The 12,236-nt window shown below is 44.7% G+C and overlaps 1 protein-coding gene and 1 long non-coding RNA gene across 3 annotated transcripts in view; one reads left to right on the forward strand and one right to left on the reverse strand.

The window, feature by feature from the left end:
* Nucleotides 1-131: 131 nt before the first annotated feature.
* On the forward strand, nucleotides 132-594 carry Rps15al2 (ribosomal protein S15A-like 2). The gene has a single exon (XM_039088958.1). It carries the CDS (start codon nucleotides 156-158, stop codon nucleotides 546-548), a length of 393 nt encoding a protein of 130 aa, XP_038944886.1. The 5' UTR covers nucleotides 132-155; the 3' UTR covers nucleotides 549-594.
* Nucleotides 595-7,538: 6,944 nt separating this feature from the next.
* Nucleotides 7,539-12,236, reverse strand: part of LOC120095699 (uncharacterized) — a 38,675-nt gene continuing 33,977 nt past the window's right edge. For both annotated transcript variants that reach the window (XR_010056201.1, XR_005491487.2), the window contains exon 3: nucleotides 7,539-7,848. This is a non-coding gene — a long non-coding RNA (uncharacterized LOC120095699). The remainder of the gene's footprint in view (nucleotides 7,849-12,236) is intronic.

The raw sequence follows: 12,236 nt of genomic DNA on the forward strand, positions 1-12,236 counted from the left end.
TGACATCTCCCCATCTCTAGTGCTTTAAAGGCTTACCATAGATATAAAGGTTGTGTGTCTGAATGATCAAAGTCGGGGTACAGCCTCCCCAAATGAGGTTAAATATCGCAACAATAAATGATGTCGTCTTTCTGCCATCTTCTCTCACCGTCACCATGGTGCGAATGAATGTTCTGGCAGATGCTCTCAAGAGCATTAACAATGCGGAGAAGAGAGGTAAACGCCAGGTCCTCATCAGGCCGTGTTCCAAAGTCATCGTTCGGTTCCTAACTGTGATGATGAAGCATGGCTACATTGGTGAATTCGAGATCATTGGTGATCACAGAGCTGGGAAGATCGTTGTGAACCTCGCAGGAAGGCTGAACAAGTGTGGAGTTATAAGCCCTAGATTTGATGTTCAACTCAAAGACCTAGAGAAGTGGCAGAACAATCTGCTCCCATCACGGCAGTTTGGTTTCATTGTGCTGACGACCTCGGCTGGCATCATGGACTATGAAGAGGCAAGACGAAAACATACAGGAGGGAAAATCCTGGGATTCTTTTTTTAAATGTAAAGCATAAATAAAAAGCCTCTGTGGACTGTGAAAAAAAAAATGATGTCATGTAGCCATTTACTCCAAGGTAAAACCTTCCGAATTGGAGAGAAGCATGTGAAAACTCAGGAACTGGCACATAATCTTCCATAATCCTGATTGCAAGGAGCTCCCACTCTATTAGCCTCCTGGGTTACTTGGACTCATGTGCATAGACCTACACAAAAACACATACACAGAAATTAAAGTAAAAAAAAACAAATAAAAAAAAAACTCAGGAAATAAATAACTCAATAGCTTCAGAGGGCCCCAAAGCTTACCGGATTGGCCAGATCCCTCCCTCCCTAAGGTTATGGAAGCAGTAAGGACTGCTGAGAAACGCTCTGAAGCCAACTGAGCTGCCCAGAAGATCCGATAAGCTGTTCTGCCCAGAAGACGCATTCTCCAACCTGTTGAACTGCTCCAGGGTTCCAGTTTTTGTGGGGTTCTGTTGATGCAGCTTTCATACAACAGTGAAGCCAAGAATTCCAGTGCACAGCATTTGAGAGATAGAGGCAGGCAGCTCGGTGAGTTTGAGGCCATCTTGGTCTGCATAGCGGGTTCCAGGCTGTCAGAGCTACTCAGGTTAGAGGAAGGAGTTATATAGGTTGGAGGAAAGAGCTATATAGAGGAAGAAGCTGAGGTAACGCCATTGTGTAAAAACCTATTCCATGAAACTGTAGCAGAAAAGTTACCAAGTGTAGAGACATACATAGACATTCAAACACATCAGAACAGCAAGTGGATAAGATCAGAGAACACAACACACCATACTCAAGAAGTCAAGAACACAACACTAAGAAACAAGACTTAAAAGGGGGACTGGAGAGATGGCTCAGGGGTTAAGAGCACTGACTCTCTTCCAGAGGTCCGGAGTTCAATTCCCAGCAACCACATTATGGGTCACAACCATCTGTAATGAGATCTGATGCCCTCTTCTGGCATGAAGATAGAATAAATAAATAAATAAAATAAATAAATAAATAAAATAAATAAATAAATAAATCTTTAAAAGGGGGTGATTGGAGAGGTGGCTCAGTAGTTAAGAGCACTGACCTGAGTTCAATTCCCAGCAACCACATGGTGGCTCACAAACATCTGTAATGAGTTCTGGTGCCCTCTCCTGACAAGCAAGTATACATGCAGATAGAGCACTCCTATCCATAAACTAAATAAATCTAAAAAAAAACAAAAAAAAGTTGTAAGGGTGTGGAAACAAAGTTTTTAAAAATGTAGAAACAAGGTTCTGAAAATGTAAAAACAAAGTTTTAGTGGTCAAAATGACCAGGCTACTCTGACCAAGACCAAGCTGAGTTAAGACAAAACAAAAATAACTGTTCTGGGAATAACTTCCCTACCCCTCCATGTACTGAATTCTGAGAAAAACCACAAACTGTCAACAATCTTACTGCCAAAATTGCCCCCCCTTGACCAAAAGAGTTAAAAAATATATACTGCTGCTTTGCTGACCAATCATAATACAGTAGTTCACCCCCTTACAAGGAGAGTATAAAAGGTGGGTGCTTTTTGAGTTCTGGGTTGACTCTCCCTGTGAGGCTGAACACCCCCACGTGCGTCGGGTCAATAAACCTCTTGCCATTGCATTGATCTGTCATCAAGTTGTGTGTTCTGTGGGTTGCGCACCTAGGCTAAGACCTTGGAGGTCTAACAAGGGAAGGAAGATGCCAGCCCACTCAAAACAGCAGGACTCAAAACATCAGATCAGGTGATCTGTCATCCCTCAAAGCATGGAGTAAGCTTTATTTACGGCCTCCAAAGCAGCTAAATGCTCATCAAACGTGGTATAGCAAAGCTGCCTTTCAAATTTTACAGAGAATTAAGGATATTTCAAGGCAAGTACAGACTAAAGCCCACTGACCCAGCTTTATAGATGATATTTAAAGGACTAAGAAAAGCAGTCTCGGATTAGAGAGCATCGGGAAGCATAGATTTGATAAGAGGAATAGCTAAAGAAAGAACAAGGGAGGAGTCCATTGTTTCCAACACATTAAATCCCTCATACTGGTGAGAAAGCAAAGCACAAACAATAAATAAAACAATAAAATTGTAGGAATTTGCTGTGGTGTGAATGAGGATGACTCGCAGGGAGCGTGTTCTGTGCTTGGCTCCCAGACAGGAGAACTGTGTGGGGAGGAGTAGGAGGTACAGACTTGTTGGAGGAAATGTGTCACCGGGCGCAGACTTGGAAGTTTTTCTTTCTTTCTTTGCGCTCTACCACTAAGCTAAATCCCCAACCCAGACTTGGAAGTTTTAAAGACCTTGCCATTTCCTGTAACTTTAATTTTTTTTCAACTCTTACTTTTGATGATGGTTCTTAAATGCTTTAACCTCCCTTTTAGCCCACCACCCACCAGAGGCAGTGGGAAAGGAAGGATATGGGGAAGTGGACCTGTTTGGAAAGGTTCTTTGGAGCAACTCCTGTCTGTGTTGTCTGGATAACGGCAGTTCAGGTCATAGGTTAGCAGGCAGCTGCGGCTCAATCCACTTGCAAATACTTCACTGATATACCAGCAGTCCAGTTAGGTAGAGTCGGGTTAGCAACATGGACCTAGCAGAGACAGCCAGGCCTCAGCCTCAGCTCATCGACAGGAGGAACCAGGACCAGTTGGAACGCCAGGAAAAGTTTTTTTTTTTATTCATTTATTATACATAAGTACACTGTAGCTGTCTTCAGACACACCAGAAAGGGGCATCGGATCCCTTTACAGATGGTCATGAGCCACCATGTGGTTGCTGGAAATTGAACTCAGGACCTCTGGAAGAGCAGTCGGGTGCTCTTAACCGCTGAGCCATCTCTCCAGCCCAGGAAAAGTTCTTGGCTGTGCCTTTCTCAGAAAAGATCAGTGAAGAGGCAAGATCCACAACCATTGTACAGCTAGTTGTACCAACAAGCCAAGCTCTGTCTTTCCCTTTAAATATCACGGGTCCTCCATGTGCCTTGACTCAGCACGGGTTTTGCCTCAGCACATGACTTGCCTTAGCATGTGTGTCCAGTCAGCCTATGTCCATAGAGTCCCAACAAATGCAGCTCAACTATGCAATGTAAGGCAGACCAATACATGCATGTTGTTAGCAAAGAATCCTTCATGTGTCCTTTCACATGCTTGCCTTAGCAGAACATCTCTCCTGTGTTTCAGTGAAATGATCTTCATGAATCTGCCTTAGTCTTTCATTTGTGTCCATTTTGGCAAAACACCATCCAACCGACTTTCCTAAGAATCCTTAAGTTTCCACTTGAGTTCTCTTCTGCCTCACGCCTGTGGATTAAGACGTCAGCCTTCGGCTACTGCTCCAGTGCCATGTGTACCTGCTTCCCACCATGGCTATGGTCATGGATTCACCCTCTGAAACTGTAGGTTCAATAAACTCTGTCTTTTATAAATTGCCTTGGTCATGCTTTTTTTTTTTTTTTTTTTTTTGTCACTGCAAAATTAGTAAACCTCTCAATACCAACCTTAAATGTAAATGGCCCCAATTCACCAACAAAGAGACACAGACTGGCTAACTGGATTAAAAAGATTAGATAACGTTTTCTGTTGTCTCCAAGATACTTTACTGGTAAAGAGATACAGTATCAGAAGATGGGAAACAAACTATTAAGTGAACAGAAACTGAAAATAAGATGGTGTAGCTCTTCTGATATTTGGTAAAGTAGTTTTCAAACTAAAATTAGAAGATATTAAAAAAAAAGCCACTATGTAGTAATAAAGGGAAGAGTGTGTCAAAAAGATGTAACAATTATAAATGTTTTTGCACTAAATATTGGGGCTTCCAATTTTATAAAGCTGAAGTTGTGCTCATGTAGTACTCTCAATGCTGTGTGCTCATCCTTGGTATTGTACAAAATGGTGCACATGAGGTAGGAGGATCAGAAGTTTAAGGTTATGTTCAGATACATTGTAAAACTAGCTCAGGGTACATGAGGCTCTGTGTCACACCATGTGCTGCATGTGTGAGTCTGTGTGTGTGTACAGTGTGTATGAGTCTCTCTCCCTTTCCCTCTCCCTCTCCATCTCCCTCTCCCTCCCTCCCTCCCCCTTTTGTGTGTGCGTGTGTGTGTGTGTGTGTGCACGCGCGCGCGCGAGTGTGTTGTTCTAGGAGGTCAGAAGAAGGAATCTGATCCCCTGGAGTTGGAGTCAATGGTAGTGAGGCTTGAGCCTCATAGGTCCTGGGAAAGGGACTCAGGTTCTCCGAAACTGCTTTTAATCACTGGGCTATTTTTTCTAGCCTACAGAGGAAATGGTTTAAAATACAAGAAAAGAAAGTTCTTGCTTTCAGACTAGAGACACGTAAACGCTGAATGGGTGGTGTGATGATCGTCTCTGTAGGATCTGCAGTCGCCTAGGAGACGAGGCTCCAGGTGTGCCTGTGAGGGATCCTCTGTATTACACTGAGGTTGGAAGCAGCATCCTGAATGTGGGTGAAAAAAAAAAAAGAAAGGAGAAAGTGGGCTGAGTGTCACTGTTCCTCTTCCTCAAGCTCTGGCTGCCATGACTTCTCCACAGTCACAGATTATGTGACTGTGAGGGAAAACCAACCCTTCCTCCCTTAAATTACATCAATCAGGGTGTTATTACGGCCATAGGAAACATATTTAGTGCTGATTTAGATGGGTGACCCGCCTTTCATGTGAATGGGCTGGCATCCTAGGCTGAGAGAAAGGAAAAGATGAGCTGGGTATCATCACCTCTCTCTCTCTCTCTCTCTCTCAAACTGAGCCAATAAACATCTCTTTTCCTTTTTGCTTTTATTTTTCAAGACAGGCTTCCTCTATGTAGCCTTGGCTGGATATCCTGGAGTTCACTCTGTACAGCAGGCTGGCCTTGGATTTACAGAGAATCGTCTGCTTCTGTCTTGTGAGTGCTGGTTTAAAGGCATGTGCCACTACCACCGACTTCTTTCCCTTTTTTTTCCTCTGTGCTGTACAAACGTTGCTTCTGTTTGCTTGGTTTAGTTCCTTTTGCTTTTTTGATTCAGGGTCTCTTTGTGTAGGCCCAGCTATCCTGGCACTTGCTATGTAGACCAGACTGGCTTGAAACTCAACCGAGATTTGCCTGCCTCTGCGTTGAAAGTACTAGGATTGAGGGTGTGCATAATCCCACTAGGTTTATAAAGTCTGATTGACTGGCTAGAACTTCTATGATGGTGGGCAGGTTGTGATGGCTGCTTGATAGCAATCTATTGTCCACCTCCCTGTGTGATCTCACACCTGTGATTATTAGGTAAATCCTTTGGAACAAGTGCACAGACTCCTAATCTCCACCAACCCAAAAGTCAAGAATGTTGTCAGACAGCATCTGAGACCCCTAGCAGATGTTTCCCACTTTTCTATAACCTGCTTAGCCAACATAAACAGCAACAATGTATTTGAAAAGTATTTTGATATATGTCTTTCTTTGTTCTGTTACATTGGGAAATTGTTACCTCAGTGGAAGATGGTGAGGGAAACAGAATTTGTTCCTGGGCCACGGTTACTCATTTTTGGATCCTCTGAAATGAGAGCTACCTTTTGCACATCATCATAAAGACACATGCTTTGAGAACCTTGGGGAACGGAGACTCCAGCCCAACACATACAGCATTGGACTTAAGATGATGTCACTCCTTAGAGACACCACAGCTTTACACAGAAGGAAGAATGTACAGTGTTGCTTCGAGACTACTAGTTTGCATGAAGTTTCTACCCTGCATGGCAAAGCCAGAAATATTTGCAAAAATGATTCATTACAGCAAGTTAGAGTTAAGGATCCAGAACCTGGGGCTGGAGAGATGGCTCAGTGGTTAAGAGCACTGCCTGCTCTTTCAGAGGTCTTGAGTTAAATTCCCAGCAACCACAAGGTGGCTCACAACCATCTGTGATGGGATCCGATGCCCTCTTCTGGTGTGTCTGAAGATAGCAACAATATACTCATATACATACGATAAATAAATAACTCTTAAAAAAAAAAAAGAGCCAGAACTTGTTATGCAGAAGACACAAAGGGACCAAGAACCATGTGGTAGGTTAGGCAGTGGTAACTTTGAGTGGTAGACAAAGAGACAAATCAGAGAAAGATTTGACAGATTAGGATATGCCCAATTCTCAGGAAAAGAGAGAGGAAAGGGAAGCTACTCGAGGGAGATGGGAGATAGTGGAGTGGGGGAGGCACAGAGTCAGTTTTACCAGGACAGTTGTTTGTAGAGAGACAGGTTGCAGAAACAGAATAAGCTAGACACAGGTGAAGACAGAACAAGTCAGAGAATGAGAAGGAGTCAGAAGATGTTGGACCCTCCTGGGTCCCCGTCAGTGTTTGACCCCTGCTGAAGCCTTGCTGATGCATGTGGAAGCTTTTTGTTCCTAACAAAGGAATGCCCTGGCCCAGAGGTGACACCCAGGTGTGACACCCAGATGATAATTGGTTTCTGTCTTTTGTTTCTCTTTCTTTGTTCCTGAGGGTGTAAGCCAGTTTTCCACTGTGCTTTCCACCCTGTGAACTTGGGGTATATATTCAGTGAATCAAGTAAAAGATTTGGCATTCTCAAAACACGAATGATCTGAGTATGTGCTTTTTCTTAAACCTCGCAGGCCTATGCCTGGTTCTTGGTACCCAGTCGGTGTCCTCGCCGACAAGAAGATAAGAACATATTGCTAAAGTAAGTATGAGGCCAAGCAGAGCAATTCAGTAAGAAACTAAGAGAAGCTAGATTGAATCAGTCAGCTTGGAGAAGAGTTTGAGCCAGGAAAGCAGAGTTGAATCAGCCAGCCAGAGTTCAGAAAGAACTAGAAAGGGTAATCTTATTCTCCAGTAATTTTCAAAAGGCTGAAAACATTCTAGGCCTAGATAAGATGGCACAGTGGCCAGAAGCTGCCAGGACTAGGTCTAGCTTAGCAGACGGAGCCAGTAAGCCTCAGAGACAACAATTATATCAGATGAATAAAACACACATTTACAGAATGCCATAGAGTTTGAGAATGTCACAATTAATGCTCCAGAAATGGTAAAGACTCACAACAGCTATGGGGTAGAATTTACAGGAGCACACAGACTCTGTGTAGGTAGGTGCTCCAGAAGATTATGCTGGTGATGAATGAGAGGCCAGGAAGGGCAGGGTGTCATCAGGTGACTGAACTGCGCCTACAGCTCCACCAAGGGCCACACCTGGGCTTATAGCTCAGGTCCCTCTGGGTCCATGCTGATTCAGGGCGTTCACATGGCTTTGCCTCCCTGGGACCTGGCTGGTCCATTCTCCATCAACTCTACTGGTTTCTTCAGGCCTGTGAAGAGTACAGAAGTGAGTTAAGAAGGTTACCCAGGGAGATCAGAGGGAAGGAGGCACTGGCAGAGAAGAGGAGGAATGAGGTAGGTAGCAGCAGTGTTTTGACATCTCTCCCCTAGCAGGGGAGTTGGGGGTAAGACCAGGTCATGCATTTCCACAGGGGGACACAGGAGGGTAGGTAGCAGCAGTGTTTTGACATCTCTCCCCCAGCAGGGGAGTTGGGGGTAAGACCAGGCCACGCATTTCCACAGGGGGACACAGGAGGGCAGCATTTCCTTGGACTGGGGCAGTATGTGAGTAGGAAAGAGTGAGGTCACTGAGTTAGGGTTGGGGCTGGGTCGTGGCCAGGTGCAGCGTGTAGATCATAATCATCAGAGACAGACGGAAAGCAAAGCAGATACCCATGGACAGAGCAAATAATGAATGAACCAGGGCAGATACATCCCCAGACCTTCCCTGACCCTCTTTCCCATGTCCAGGGTTTCCTTGGAAGCTCTTCAGTTCTTCATTTCACTGGAAGTGCTCTCCTGCCGTGGTCTCCCCATCCCACCCCCTTTTACCTGCTGCCTTTGCTTCTCCAGAAAGTAGGAGTGGCCATACTGATGGGATGGGGTGTCAGTCACGGAGTAAGTTGTTATCATGAACAAGAAGACATTGTTTAGTAGGAGGGTAATTGTTAAAAAAATTGAAGAGAAAAAGTATGTATGTGTGCGTGCGTGCGTGCATGCGTGTGTGTGCGCGTGTGCGTATGTTTGTAGTTCAGAGAACACCTGCAGGAGTTGGTTCTCTCTCTCCACTATCAGGTTCCTGGGATCAATCTCAGGTTGTCGGGCTTGGCAGCAAGTATGTTTACTAACAATCTTACTCGGCTGGAAGAATCAGCCTGAATGGGGCACTGTTGGCATATCCATCTGGGAGGTAGAAACAGGAATTCAGTGGCCACCAGTAAGGCACTCAGTGCCAGGATGTGTATGAAAGAGAGGCTAGGCCTGCATCTGATGGAGGCCAGCAAAGAGAACAGAGAATGCAGCACATAAGTTCACATAAGTTGATGCTAGAGTGTTCATCTTTGATATTAGACTATCTTCATTATTGACCATGTGTTGGGGTCAGTTTTGTCGCCAACCACACTTATGAAATGTAGCCTTCCACATTAGTACTTACAATGTGTCATCATAGCTTTGTGTACTTTCAAGGGGCAGACAGATTGTAGCTGTAGATGTCAGAAGCAAATACTGTTCTTAGGGCCCTGGAGTAGTTGGTTGCTCTAATCCAAGCAGCAGTCCTCATGAGAGCCTTCCCACTGTGAACCAGAGTGAACATGGTGGAGTCCAGGGTACTGACTCCGTACAGCAAGTGGAGAGCGAGAAGGTGTTTCACCCTCTTGGGCTTCAGTTTACTTCCTAAAGAGCCTTAAGTTGAAATCATCTGGGATAAGAGGTTGTACTGGGCTCACATAGTGCATGATTGGACCCTTCAAGTTGCTGGCACGGGTAACAATAATTTTTAGAAGCTCCACTCTCTTTGGGTCTGTTATTTTGAGACAGGTTCGTGATCCCTACATCTTGTCCTTGCCCACATCCAGTTGCATGCTACCCACTGTAGGAGAGATGAGTCAGACCAGAAAGTGTCCTCCAACTTCCTGTCCACAAAATGTGCTTCCTTATCTACTGAGTTTCTTCAACATAGCTTTATCTTCCTGCCTTTGAAGCAAGAAATATGCTTTGCTCAGGAGAAGGCAACATGGCTAGTTATATATATATAAATGAGTGTGTGTGGGCTGTTAATATTGATTTTTGTTGTTGAAAACAAAAGGGTGAGTCACAGTCATTATGGAAATATTAAATATGACTCAAATACAAATCAAGAACTTTTTGGCGTCATTTCTATTTTTCTACTCAGAACTACAGTTGTAGGATATTAATGGAATGAAACTGAACAACTCAACATGTTGATAATTATGTGCGTTCCTGCTGCGATGATTCATTTCCATCATATCTGCCATGTGACATAGCTTGCCAGTTTCTATGTGCTAGCACTTGAAGTCAAAAGACTTGGGCTGAAAATCAGGGCCAGATGGCTTCCTTTGATGCAAAGGACAGTGACTTCAAGCAGTACTCTTCTCTTTTCTTTCTTTCTTTTCTTTTTTTGGACACAGGGCCTCTCTACATAGCCCTGGCTGTCTCAGGCTGGTCTTGAACTCACTATATAGACCAGGCTGGTCTTGAACTCACAAGAGATCCATCTGCTTCTGCTTCCTGCGTATTGGGATTAAAGGTGTGCTTGCCACCACCACCTGGCTCCAAACAGTGCCTCTTAACCTTGTTATCTGTCCGTATCTCTGGGAAAAACTAATAAACCCATGCCTGAATGCCACTTGGAGCAATCCAATTGGAATCTCTGAGGAGGTGCGCAGTTATTGGTATTTTTAAAAGACTGTAGTAGGCAAAGTTGACAAACTCTGATCTAAAAATGCCCCCTTATGATAGCCACACCTTTTGAGATAGTTACATATCTTCCTCAAAATTGTTAAAAAAAACACTATTTTGTGCGTACATGGGGGAGGGCGGGGTGCATATGGAGATCAGAGTACAACGTGTAGGACTGATTCTCTTCTCTCATGTGGGTCCCAGGGATCGAACCTATGTCATCAGGCTTGGCAGTGGATACTTTATCCTCTGAGCCATCTTGTTAATCCTCCGCCAGAACCTTAAATAGTAAAAGCTGAGTCACGCTAACCTGAAGGTGAAGGCACGGTTCTGTTGTCAAAGGGGAAGCAGGAAGAGGTGCTTCATGTTGACTTAGTGTGCACCGTTTAACCTGTGGTGGGGTATCTGCCAGAGAAGACCACGTGGGCCCAGGTTCAAGTCAATAGAAAGTCTTGGGTTCAGGACACAAGTGCTGTCCTTCACCTTTCTTGGGATGAACTTTTAAACACAGAACCCGTGTCCATGATTGATCCGTGATCGATACATCTCAGTTAGCACGAACAGTTAACCAGAAGCAGAACTACAGAGGCAGGAAACAAGGAAGCTTAGGGAGCAGGGACTTTTCCAGACCTGTAGGGACTTTGTTCTCATTAGGCATGAGTCATCTGCCTACCTGCCGGGTTCTGAGGCCTGAGTGGCACCTGAGTGGCACCTGAGTGGCACCTCCATCACACGGTGGCAGCTGTGCTAAGGTTGGGGGCTGTTACATTCCCCACTAGTTTTATGGTCACGAGTCAAACATCTGGGGGAAGGGAGTTATATTATCTCCTTAGCTGTAGTAGTTCAATGGAGTCTATTCCGTTTTACGTAGCTAAGTAGGCAGTTGAGCAAAGCAGGGTCCTATAGTGAGGGCTAGGAGCTGAAGGATTAACAGTTCAGCCATGGCCATGAACAGTTATCCAGGGAGACCAGGAAAACAGATTGGTACCACTTGTTGGAGCTTTGACACCGCTTTTCTCTGTCCTGAATGTTACCTATGACCATGAAACTTTCTCTAATTATCCCTGACTGATTGACAGAGAAGCAATGAGTTTCTCCCAGTGTCATACTGAAACTTTCTTTTCTCCTATAGAGGAGGAGGTCTGATCATCTTCAAGGCAACTTTGAGGAAAGAAAACATTTCATTGGAGAAAGCAGGGCAGGACACAAGCAGACAGGATACTGGAGAATTAGCTGAGAGTTCTACATCCCCATTCAGACCCACAGGCAGGAGGAAGAGAAAGAGGGAGAGGGGGAGGGAGGGAGGGGTATAGGGGAGAGTGGGAGAGAGGAAAGGGGAGGGAGAGGGAGGGAGGGGGAGGGAGGGAGGGAAGGGGAGGGAGAGGAAGAAGGAGTAAGAGAGGGAGGAGGAGGGGAAGGGAGGAAGGGAGGGAAAGGGAAAGGGAGGGGAGAGGGAGGGGGAGGGGGGAGGGGGGGAGAAACCTCCAAGTCTGCTACTGGTGATACACTTCAATACAGTAAGCCACACTTTTTAATCCTTCTAATCCTATTAAAGAGTTCCAATCTCTCAAATACATGAGCCTATGGGGACCCATTCTCACTCAACCAGTTGCCATTTTTATATATGTCTACAGTGGAAAAGAGCAACAACAAGGGGATAAATATACCAGAAAAAAAAAGTTGCAGTTTGGTGAGGAAAAGAATTTGAGCAAATTTAATGCTGTAGAGAAGGCAGTTTCTGAGAAAGTAGCTATAATTGTTTTTTGTTTTGGTTTTGAGACAAGATCTCTGTAGCCTTGGCTGTCCTCGAGCTTGCCATACAGATTAGCCTCAAACTCAGAGAGTTCCACCCATCTTAAACTCTCAAGCACTAGGATTAGAGGTGTTCACTACCATGCCTGGCAGAAGCGACTGTAATTGTTAAATAATTAATCTGACCAAAGCAACACCTTAGGGT

The sequence above is a fragment of the Rattus norvegicus genome, chromosome 11, assembly GCF_036323735.1.
Source record: "Rattus norvegicus strain BN/NHsdMcwi chromosome 11, GRCr8, whole genome shotgun sequence".
Taxonomy (NCBI): Eukaryota; Metazoa; Chordata; class Mammalia; order Rodentia; family Muridae; genus Rattus; species Rattus norvegicus.